Source organism: Carassius auratus, chromosome 39 (genome assembly GCF_003368295.1).
Source record: "Carassius auratus strain Wakin chromosome 39, ASM336829v1, whole genome shotgun sequence".
In the NCBI taxonomy this organism is placed as follows: Eukaryota; Metazoa; Chordata; class Actinopteri; order Cypriniformes; family Cyprinidae; genus Carassius; species Carassius auratus.
The window spans coordinates 1,047,228-1,059,832 of record NC_039281.1 but is presented as its reverse complement, the minus strand read 5'-3'; the positions used below and the strand labels follow the sequence as shown (position 1 = coordinate 1,059,832).

Genomic DNA, 12,605 nt, shown 5'->3' with positions numbered 1-12,605 from the left:
CAAAAAACAAGCGGTTCAATAGACTGTTTCATAAATTACATTTCTCTGAATATTTAATGACAGGCTTTTAAGCTCTTAAAACATGGTCTGTTGCAAAGGAAAAAAAGGAGGGTTCTTTTGGAAATCCAGTTTCCCTCTTGATGTCAAACTGACCTCGCATTTTCTCACACCTCTACAACTAATTCCTAATCGGTTACAAATTACAATGCGTGTAGGAGTTTATATATATATATATATATAAACTCTTGTAGCAAACTACTGTTCACTGCAGTCATTTCCAGAAATGAAAGAAATAAATATTTTTTTTTTTTTTTAAATCCCAAACCAGTAATAAATCCACAGGAACCGCTGACATTCAATTAAGTTGCAATAAACAAAAAATCTAATTAAAAATATCTCTCAAGCCATCCGTCACGTAACCTCCGGTGACCCAACACACCATTGTTTATAAATGCAGAAACAGGTAAATGTGCTTCCGTCAGGATCAGGCTGGAAGTGCTGTACGGCTACTTCAAAGAATCATCACACATGCATGCATAAAAGAAATGTGTATGCATGGCTAGAACGCGGCTGAAGAAGCAAACCTTTACCACCCACTGCTCTGACTAATGTGCAAAGCTTTTTCATGATGACCAGTCAAATCTTTGAGCAACTCCATTTGAGGTCATACGCTTCTCGCAATGAATCGAGCACTGCAAGAGAAACCTAGTTAACATAAGCGCAGCAGTACTTAGAGATGTTTTCCTACCCAAAGATTTATTCAACAGATGAGCCGATAATGATATACTCGTTAAGTAATGCAGCCTTATGAGGAATATCGATCGCTGTGATTTGGAAGCTCCTTCGGGACGTTTGGGGTACTTGATCCCATTTATCGTTGCTTGTGCTCAGTGGCTCACATACTTCTGGCCCAGTCCGTCCACACCCATTTAGCCCAAGAGTTCTCCACTTTTAAGCAAGTGCTCCGATGAATAAGCGTTGTGTTGATTCATTGAATCAGGGTCTGAGTCATGGAGGGGTGGGAGGATGGGAAGGAGGAGGAGGAGAAGAGAGGCCTAAGGCCAGTCTTCTGAATTTAAATACAGGGCTGAAGATTGAACTAACTCACTCTCACCCTCTCATTCGCATTTATCTTTGCCCTGCTGCTCCTTGAGATTACTGAGGGCATCATTGAGATTTTTCTCTCTTTAGGCAAGTTTTTTCTCTCTCTCTAGTGACTGCAACAAACAACTAGTTTGACTTTGTTTCTCGAGTTTCGCATCAATTCACTATTTTCCATGCAGGACTATTTCTTTTAAAGACATAAAGCATTAACAACCACCAAACTTAGTCTATTTTACAGTTAATCAAAGGATAAAACAAGAGTTATCAAAACATTTATTAGGCACAGCAAAATACAATGACTTTGGTCTTGAGACTGACATTAAATCAAAGCCTATTTTTCTTTTATAGTTTCATACCAAAACAAGTATTGCAAGTGTTACAGTGAGTTTGCATAGGCATGAAGAATGGAAGGTAATGGCCAATATCAAAGCCTTTAGTGTGAAATATATAAAATTCTTCTGGTAAAATACATTTAAATGTTTTAAAAAATATACAATAGTCATCTAGAAAAGGGGGAAACATACATATAAACTGAGAGGGAATTTAACATATGCCCCTACCTGTCCTCAGGAAGAAATCTTGTGATTGAGCAGATGAATGCATTCATGTGTAAAAATATAACATTTGCTATATAGACCTTCGTGCACTCAGCATAGCCACTGCTTACAGAGAAGAAGAAAAAGAAGCAGCAGATTGTGGACTAAGGTACAGGAATGCGTTTAAATGTGTACTCGCTAAATCTGACTGATTTCAAGATTCAATCTACTTCTGAAACATAATCTACTGAACTGGGGTAGATTAAAGGTTAAATACTATCCATTGCTTTGAACTCGCTTAATGCCTGCACAGGGTTGACGTGCTTCTTTTGAGAGGACCGCTTCACTTTGTTGGTTTGGCCATCGTCCTGCTTCTCACGTTTGACCAACGGCTTCTTCTCGGGAGCTTTCATCTTCCAGGAGATGGCAGGCATGTTGAGGTTTTGCATTCCTTGAGACTTCTGGTACTTGGTGGAGGCCACGTAGGATGCCTTCACAGTGGACACCACAGAATTCATCAGATTCTTGGCCGCCTGAATCAGAGACATAGCGCTGTCCACCTGCAAATGGAGAGGAAATTGTAAAGACCTTTGGAGGAGTTCCCACACTTTCTGACCAGTGAATCAATTAAAAACTAATTAAAATAAAACAAACAATAAGATTAAAAAGTTTAAAATAAGAGATGTAAATAAGCAAACTGAAAATACTATTGAGCTGTAAAACAAAAACAGGAAAATAAATTATCTTAGCAGCATGATTTGTTCTTGTCGTGGAGGTACGGATGGTTGAAAATGACAGTAATGTTATTTTGCTTCACATAATTAGTTTTTTTTTGCCACATAGGCTCAAGTCTGTCTTTTTCTGCCTCTCAGTAAATGAGGACTTACCCCAGACACCACAAGCTCTCCACCCAGATTTTGCACCTCTGCTTTGACTTTACTGCAGATATTGAGCTGGTGACAGTACAGGGCGATACGCTGCAGATAGGCCAACAGATCCTGCTTGCACGCTGAATCTGGACACTACAAAGGAGAGAGAAACACAGCAGTTACTTTCTGTAAAACACAATTTTTCCACATTGATTAAAGGGGGGAAATCTGAGTAACATTTAAACATGTTATATGGAGCTGAGAGTGCTGCTACTACAAGAGTTATTAGTAGATGAAAACAAAAGCCCAAATAATTTTAAAAATGTACAAGCGAGGGGCAGGGACATGTAGAAGCGTGTGAAAGATGGGCGTTTAGATTTATGTGCTGTGGAAAGCTGTGGCGCTTTGAGTCGTAGACTCTGTGTGGGCCTAATGATACAGATGCACCGTTTAATAAACCTGACATGAAAACACATCAAGACGGATGGTGAGTCAGACAAGCATCTGTACAGAAATACTTTGACTGATATCTAAAGTGAAAAGAATGTTCAACATGCTGGTTGTTTTGAAGATCTTTGACTGTTGCCTGCAGACAGTCACCTGTCCAGCTGCATGTGCTAGTCAAATTAGCTCGATTCCCCATCGTGGCAGGTGATCAGGCCCACCGAGGGCTCACAGCCAAACTGTCCTTTTTATTTAACTATAAAGAAACACAAAATCCTTGTGCATACAGAAGAAAACCGTCCTTGTGCTTGCTCTTAAGGAATATTTTTGAAGCATAAACCCAACCACAGTTCAAGAGTCACAATTTGCTAATTTCTCTCTCAACAGTTCATATTGCATTAACAGCTAGCTTATTACTAATTTTCAATTGTAACATTTACTGATTTTGGGATTTATGCAGATATGTATCAGGGTGGTAAAGAGCCTGAACATCAAACGAAAGAGTCATCAAGGGCACCCTAAATAATAAAGGGGCCAAGAAAGATGGTAATGCAACTCTGTGGTTCAAAGATAATAAAGTGTGCATATGTACATAAACCATTATTTAATAACACACATTCTAATGAATAAACAGTTTTAAACTTAATAGCAACAAAAATTAGCAATTTTCTTGAAATTTAGCCACGTGACTTGTTACTAAAGTGCTCATTTGATGGATGTGTGGGTAAATCTGAAGATAACTTCTTGGGTTTTAGCTAGGGATGTATCGAATGTTCGGCAACTGAATAAGCGAAAAGACAGAATTAATTGTACCAAACAATAATATGACGAAATCAAATAGCAACCAGTGCAGATTGAGAGGCGCACATTCTTTATAATGCAACAAACAAATGGAAGCATTTACACCTGTCCAAAAAAGATGCAAAAACTATATCAAACACCCACAAGGTCTTCGATGGAAGTATCTGTTAATATTAAGCCACAAAAGTTGATTTAAATATGAATCCTGCATGTTCTGCGTGACTCTGCTAATTAATTGCGCAGATGTAATGTTTCATTTATACTGAAGCGTGTTTGTCGCTCACAGTGATTTCAGCTTCTGTCGTGTCTCTAAATGAGGATGTAAACACGTGAACAACATCTCCAGAACTGCTTAGAGAGTGCATTCATGAGCTTCTGACCGTTGAGTAAAACTAGCCTCATATCACAGAAAAAATGTAATACACAACACAGAATTTTTGAGGGGGGAAAATCATAAGGCTTCCTTAAGAATTTTTTTTATAAATTAATTTGTTTTATTGATTCAAATAATTAGACATGCTAAAACACAGAATTTGGTAACAATAAAAATATCGTGAGAAAAAATAAAAAATTTCATAGGGCCCTAAACATGTCATTTTTGTTAAACTTTTATTAAATTTATATGAAAATGTATAAGTTTTAATTAAACTAGACTTGCTTTTTTGATTTTTGATAAATTAACTATTAAAACAGAGTGGAGAAAAATGTAAACGAAAAAAAAAAAAAAAAAAACGGAATCCAGAAAAATAAAATGGAATTTTGGAAAAGTTTAAATGTATGTTGTGGTAATTTCAACATTTACTATTTCTACTTTCTATTTATTTCTATTTATTACTTCTACTAGTATGATTTTTTAATAAAGCACTATTTTGTTTTTTGTTCAGTATCTATTTTAAAAACTATTGGTTAATTAATCTGTATCGGCCAGTGTGGTCCAACCTAGCTATCGGTATTGGCAAAATCCAATATTGGTCAACCTTTAATAAAGTCAACAATAATAAAAGACAATAATAATGATAATAATTTTAGTTATAGCGTGTTGACAGTTACTACAAAACCTTTTAGCAAGCAAAAGCACACAACACACTGTCAGCATGGTAAAGATGTTGAATTTGCACCTTCCATTCCCTTTAAAGCACCTCAGCTCCAACACCAAATAAAAAAATTAATTAGTCATGCTCACTAATCAATTAGTTGACTAGTCAACGGTCCTGCTCATTCCTATGTGAGTAAAATAAAAAGGCTGCACTGCTGCCATCCATCTGAATACATCACTAGCTCTATTTACCAGTTGTTGGTTCAGTAAAAAGCATAGTACTTCTTTTCCCCATAGTTTGACCATCCATTATCAATACTTCACAATGTTCTCCAAGGTAACAATAGTTTATACACAGTGATGATGTTCAAAGAGTCTGGCCTCATATCTTTCCATTAAAATGCTAAAATAAAAAAGCAGGACTTTAGGGTCCCTGCACATAATTACACCAAGCCAGCTTCCCAACAGTGCCTTTATCTCAATAACTCTCACCCAAATGCCATAAAGCATTTGTGAAAATGTCAAATTTCCATTATTTCATTCCATTATAAAGAACAGCTAGACTGTAGAAGCACACTTAAGTTGCTTAGGGCTGGTAAAAACACTCACATATGTCATATGCATAATTCTGTGACACAAAATACAATTGCGATTTTATGTAAAATTTTGGCGCACGCAATTTAAAACCTCAGTTTTTCAGCCAAGTTAAAATAGTGCTTAGTTAACCATAATGTATTACAAATGCGGCAAGAAAATCTAGAAAATGTTAAGTATCCATGACAAAATTATGCCTACAGGAAACTAAAATTAAATCAAGATGGTCATTTAATGAGTCTTCCCACATTACCTAACAACTCTTCAAAATACCTCAATTAAAATAACTGAGGAAGATTAAACGATTGACAGTGCCGATTTACAGGCAACTATATTCAAGCTTTATATTCAAACAAGTATAATTCAAAAAGCTCTGAGAGCATTTTGCTAAATGGACTCTCGGTATCCATCCATTTCGATGTTTGGGGCCAGTAACTCAAAATACAAGAGTGGAATATAAAGCAAACTTGCAGCGATGTGCCTGTGGGAAATTCAAATGGAGATACAGCAGAACACAGAGTCTGAGTCAGGCCTTCTTCACCATACTTTAGTAATCATCAGTCTGTCTATATACCCCTTTGAGAGAGAAGGGCAGACACGCAGGCACAGACTGTCAGAAACAAGACAAAGCGACAGGGAGACAAAGGGAGATGGGAGACAAGTGGGCGAAAAGAGTGGGATACCAAAAAAATAAAAACTGGTGAGAAACAGGAAGAGAGTCATGGAGTGATGAAGAGGCCAACAGGCTGCTCATCTTTCAAGACAGCGTGAGAATAAGCTGCCATTTGATCAGAACATTTCCCTGAAGTTTTGCTTGTTAAATTGAGATTTATGGAACGTAAAAATAATTGTTTCCCAATTGTGTATAAGCATATAATATATATATATATATATATATATATAAATAAATGTACATTAATAAAAAAATAAACAAAAATTATATACACTAACAATTCAAAAAAGAAAAAAAAATACAGGAATTTTCCTTTTAAAGGGGCATGCTTCCTGCTTTAATATGCTATAAAAAAGCACTTTATTGACCTAGGGAAAAGGTCTGCTCTGCATCTACTTCCTCTACAGTATTTGCTGCCTCTATGACTGCAGGATACTGTAAAAGCATTTGTGTCAGTGTTTAAGGAGAGGATTACATTCACAGCAATACAAAGCAGGAATTTTCTTGCCTTTAAGGGCTTCTCACCCCTACATCTGGCATGTTGATCCAGCAACAAGTCTGGCCATGATTTGAGCTCCAGCAGTGCTGCTAGAATATTCAGCTGTGTAGCTCTGACTGCTTTGGCGTCCGCAGTTTCCACTCCAGCTGGCTCAAAGCATTCTGGGATTTGTAGTAAAGATTATCCAGCTGGGCACATCATCACTCCCCAGTGGGAAGTCAGGATGTCTGGGCATGTCTGGGCAGAACTATTCCCTATCTCGCTCTAGCTCATCATAAAGAGCCAGCAGGGGCACAGGAAGCCAGAGTGCCCGCCTCTCGTCTACTTTACTATTCCACCCCTTATTCCAACAGTCATTAATAAAGCCCAAAATTTTTATCAATCACCACGCTGCTTTTCTTCCCTAGAGCTAGAGAACTTACTGCAGAGGAAGTCAGACAAACAGCAGAATGAGTCAGAGTCAGAAAGAGAGAGAGAGAGAGAGAAAGAGAGAGAGAGAGAGAGAGAGAACAGAGCCCTGCTAAAATGAAACCTGCTAAGCATACTAATTAGAGGCTCGACTCCTGTTTGAGACAGCTCGAATTGGCCCTTTGAAAGCATCACTTGTGCATGCTCAGCTGCTGAATTCATCTAAGTTGAACAGGAAATGCAGCCTGCCTTAGACGCATGTGAATAACATGATGCATGTCAAATAAAAGTCCTCCCTGCCTTCTTTAAACATTTTCTTCCTCCACCTGCAAGGGATGCATGAGGATCACATGCAGTACTGCCGATGTTGTTGATTTCAGGGGGCACTTTGTGGTGGAGGGACACACTAAAACAGTGTTATTTTGTGTTTGTTTGTTTTTTAAGAAGTGCAGTGTCCAGTAAGTCCTTTATCAGGCAAGATCAAGATCTTATTCTGCATTCACCCATCAATCCATTTAAAATAAGCAACTTCTGAGAAGAGTGTTCTCCTTAGGAAACTCGTCTAACTCTAAAGTACATAACTTAACCTTAATTTCAACTTCAGCCCCACTTCAACCTTTTAAGTAATGTACAGGCTTCCACTTGATGGATATAACCTTGGCTGGACTTGGACTTTGTATTCTGTGCAGAAGGCGTTTCTTGGCAATTCTACACATATATATATATATATATATATATATATATATTAGGGGTGTAACGATACGCGTATTCGTATTGAACCGTTCGGTACGAGGCTTTCGGTTCGGTACGCGGTACGCATTATGTACCGAACGGTTCGTTGGACTAATTAATTATATTTGCAAAATAAATAAAAAATTGTGAAATATAATGATATGCGTTCAACAAGGTAGCTCAATAACCCAAACGACGTAACAGGCAACGCCCCTGACACCCCCGAAGAAAAAAAAAACACCAACTTTATATGTTATATAGGCTACTAAGTCAGGCGCTCGCTCACTCAGTACGCGCTGAAGGCTCGTTGCAAAATGGCCAATGCGTTTAACAGACCAGAAATATAAGATCCTCCAATAACCAACAGGTCTGGTGTTTGGGTGCACTTTACCAATCGATCGGGGCATCCGAGCAAGCACGGAAATCAAAATGGACTAGTACTGTACTGTATCGGAATTTCCTGAGCAGTACGATACAATTAACAGGCCTGCACGTTATTAGATAGAACAACTGTTATAAATAGAACGTATGCACGGGCAGTTTTGAAAACTCCACCTACTTTGCTCTTGGCATAGTGCAGCCCAAATCGCGTTGTATCTGAAGGGCAACGCTGAGCCCAGGGTCCAGCGCCGCGCGTACTGAGTGAGCGAGCGCGCTCTGTAGTGGAAAACGCAGGTTTTAAGAATATGCTTAATGTAATTGAGCCCCGTTACAATATTCCTTCACGAGCTCATTTCAGCCAGACCGTAATTCCTGCTTTGTGCCAAAAAACAAAAGCCCTATAGAGAACCAATTGAGTAAAAACACACTCAATATAAAGAGTTATAGAGTTCCATATAAAAAGTTACATCTTTGTATTTGTTCATAACTACTACAACAATAATATAAAATTTTCATTTTTTTTTTATAAGGAGCTGTTTTTGTTTTATACAGTATGCTACTAAGAAAACACCATAGAAGATGGGTAAAGAATAGCTCCATCATTGTTCAATGTAAAAAAAAACATACTTTGTTAGTTTTAATAAATATATTTTTTTTTTAAATCAAGGAAATGTATCTGCCAATTTTTTCTTTTTGCTGTATCTAAAACGTACCGAACCGAACCGAGACACCAGTGAATCGTATCGAACCGAACCGTGAATTTTGTGAACCGTTACACCCCTAATATATATATATGTGTGTGTGTGTGTGCGTGTGTGTGTGCGTGTGTGTGTGTGTATATACAGTGGGGCTCGAAAGTTTGGGCACCCCTTGCAGAATCTGTGAAAATATGAGTAATTAAAAAAAAATAAGAGAGATCATACTAAATGCATGCTATTTTTTTATTTAGTACTGTCCTGAGTAAGATATTGTACATAAAATATATTAACATTTAGTCCACATGACAAAAAAAAATTGCTGAAATTATTAAAATAACCCCCTCAAAAGTTTGGGAACCCTTGGTTCTTAATACTGTGTTCTGTTACCCGATGATCCTCGACTGTCTTTCTGTTTTGTGATGGTTGTGCATGAGTCCCTTGTCTGTTCTGAACAGTTAAACTGAGCAGCGTTCTTCAGAAAAATCTTTAAGGTCCTGCAGATTCTTCAGTTTTCCAGCATCTTTGCATATTTGAACCCTTTCCAGCAGTGACTGTATGATTTTGAGATGCATCTTTTCAGACTGAGGACATTTGAGGGACTCAAACACAACTATTTAAAAAGATTCAAACATTCACTGATGCTCCAGAAGGAAACAAGATGCATTAAGAGCTGGGGGGGGGGGGGGGGGTTTGCACCTTGTGCAATGTGGAATTAGTTTACAGCTTTTTCAAGCACTTTGTGATGCATTTTGGAAACAGGAGATGAGCCCCTTTTCTAATGCACCACCTAGCTTGATAAACCCCTTCTCAAAGATTTACTGTTTGTCGATTTTATTTGGGTAACACACATATTCTGAATGCCTTTGGCAGAATTCGAATGAGCCATTTTAATCTAGATTAATCTAGATTAATTTCAAGATCAAAGTGAGATTAATCTAGATTTAAAAAATTAATCTATGCCCACCACTAATATATATATAAAGGACTTTAAAGAGACCGAAGAATAATTAAATTACACTTTGAAATAGATGTTTTACAAGTTCTTAGAGGACTTTTGGTTTTCCTTTTCACAGTAATCAGAGGGGGGAAAAATAAAACATTTCGCATATATCCTGCCTAAAAGCGCACGTGGTGTTCAAAAGTAATGAGCTACTGCATACTACTGAATTTATGAAGCTATACAAAAAAAAAAAAAAAAAAGATGAGTAGGAGTAAATGAGTAAATGATGGTTTTCATTTTTGGGTGAACTATGCCTGTAAGTAAAATTTGTACTGCCATAGTGAGCAACTTCTTCTCTGCATATTCATGAAAATTGCAATGCTGAAAAATACAGAAAGCGCTGTTTCCTCTCTCTTTCTCAGCAAATTTGACCTGTGCTGGAAAATTGAGTCACAATGAGAAATGATGTATGATTTGTTGGAATCAGATGAAAAATGACTGAACTACACCCATTTGAAGTCGACAGAGTCAGCAAAGTCAATTTTGAGAAAATTCTAGTTAAAGTTTTCTGAAGGTTCCAAAGCACAGAGCAATGTTGCATCTTTTACTCCAGTTCTTAATAATTACTATATTAACCATCACAATATAGCAATTTATTATTTTATCTTTGGTATAAATAAAAAACATATGCAAAAAAAAAAAAAAAAAAACAGTAGCGCAAATTTAAGAAAAAATAAGTAATGCATTATTTACTTATTTTTTTTAATCTAAACAAAAGCATTCAAGTAAGAAAAATATAATCAAATGTAAAAATCCCTTAATTGTGTTCATTACAAATAAACATTATTAAAACTACAAAAGCATTTAATAGCAGCAAGTTAATCATTAAAAAGGGGTGGTTGATCAGCTTTTTTCAAAAGCTTGATTGTTTATGGTATGTAATGTAACGTGTAGTGTAATGCTTTATTTGACCTGTTAACTGTCACCCCGTCCCGTATAAGCCTACATTTACTTCACTATATTACAATTAAATCCTAATCTAATAATGACAAACTATATATCGTTGGAAAGGTCTATGACTCCTAAATAGATATTTTTCTAATCGTTTTTGTTAAAAATGATGCAGGAAAGGTAATAGATTAATTTATGGCAAGAGTGCACCTCAAAAATCTACATCATAACAGGAGTTCTGAGCTGTCAAAAAAAAAGTCTTCTGTTGCCTTTTTTCTCTATCACACTTTAGCTATCATCAGAAATGATGTATCACTTGAAAACTTAAAATCTCAAAATTCATCCTTTGAAACCCATTTTAAAATCAAACACTGCATTACCATAAAAATGGTACATCAAAGTCATGTTACAAAATGTTTTCAATCATGAATTATAAATATTTAGGTTTGGATCATGCACTTTCAAGTCCATGTTCAAGAATGTGTGTGACAGTTAACAGGTTAAAAAAAATAATAATAATAAAAAACAACGCATTTTCACACATTTCACCTCATTCTCGTCAAAACAGTCAGTTGAGTTCCTGGTTCAGTGTGCATTCGGAATCATTTTGCTAGCATGGGTTACAATTGTGTACATTATTGTGTAAAAACTGTGTTATCCTCTGCCATGGAGGCTGTAGTGGAGTGAAACTACGATCAAAACAAAAAAACCCCCACTAAACTACACCCTGAGAATGAAAAAATTAAAACAAAGAAGGGGCAGCCACTATCTGGACTAATGAGCGGATGAGAATGCAGGTGTTGGAAAATAAAACAGATTTTGCACCTCAACATTAAAAATATCCTGCTATAAAAGTGACTAGGAAGGTCAGGCCACATCACAGAAAATGTCATCCGGCCTGCTGAATTCCATTCTAAACGGGCAGTGGTAGTAGAAGAACACAAGGAGGGTTCTGACCTTTCTCAACATAACAGGGAGGAGAAATGCCAGTTTCCTGTATTCACTGACAAAGCCCCATTTTAATATAGAGCAGCCCTGATTATAAATGGAGCTTCTTGGATGATGCATTCTTTTGTGGGTTATGCCCACTAAAGCCCAAGGAGATATTGATATGCTGCTCGCTGCACTCCTCTCAAGAGGGGATGGAATAAGGTGTGTGTTTTCTCTCTACTAAACAGAGCAGATGACATATGGAGGTGATTAGAGCAGTGATGCAATCGTTCCACCACCCATAGGTCTTCTACAAGATAATTTCCATTGATATGATTACCTGGTGTTTATATGTGGTGTCCCAAACCACAGAAAGAGTTGCTGATTGCATTGCATACTGACAGACATTAAGCAAACATCTGAAATGTGAAGATCAACTACTTAACTCTTAGCGAGGGGAGAGGGACACACCAATCACATTTAACACATCACTCCTAAATGGCTTATTATGAACTTCCAAAATTGACACCTACCATAAAAATAAGTCAGACTGAACACCACTTCCTTGTGTGTAAACTAAACCTTAAAAAAAAAAATAATAAAAATCAATATATATATGGGAGGTTATTAATAGAAAAAAAAAAGGTTCCAAGTGGGCTGCAAAAATAGAATTTTTTTTTTTATTAAATCTCCAGAAGTGTAAAAAAATGGCACAGAAAAACACATCTGCCACAAAACTAGTCCATCTGAAGGAAGACCTGAATCTTCATTAAAAAAAAGTCTGTCTGTAATAAGCAAGCTTCATCTTCCATAAACATCTGCTAGAGACAGTTTGAGAACAGCGCAAGTAGAGATTTGACGCACTGACAGTGACCCTCCGAAGAAAAGTTTCTGGACTGCAAACTTGATCTCCCAGCATCTCTCAGGTGTGAACTCATTCTAGATTGTTTTCACTAGCTGTGCAAACTCCATGCTGAAATACAGATCTGGGGAAGTGGTGGATGCAACA

At 37.0% G+C, this 12,605-nt stretch overlaps 1 protein-coding gene across 1 annotated transcript in view; it reads right to left on the bottom strand.

Annotated features, from left to right (window-relative positions):
• Positions 1-1,360: 1,360 nt before the first annotated feature.
• ctnna1 (catenin (cadherin-associated protein), alpha 1) overlaps positions 1,361-12,605 on the bottom strand; it is a 111,976-nt gene continuing 100,731 nt past the window's right edge. The window contains exons 17-18 of the mRNA XM_026225042.1: positions 2,528-2,662; positions 1,361-2,200 (exon numbers count right to left, since the gene is read on the bottom strand). Of these exons, the coding sequence (XP_026080827.1) occupies positions 1,910-2,200; positions 2,528-2,662 (426 nt within the window). The 3' untranslated portion in view covers positions 1,361-1,909. The remainder of the gene's footprint in view (positions 2,201-2,527; positions 2,663-12,605) is intronic.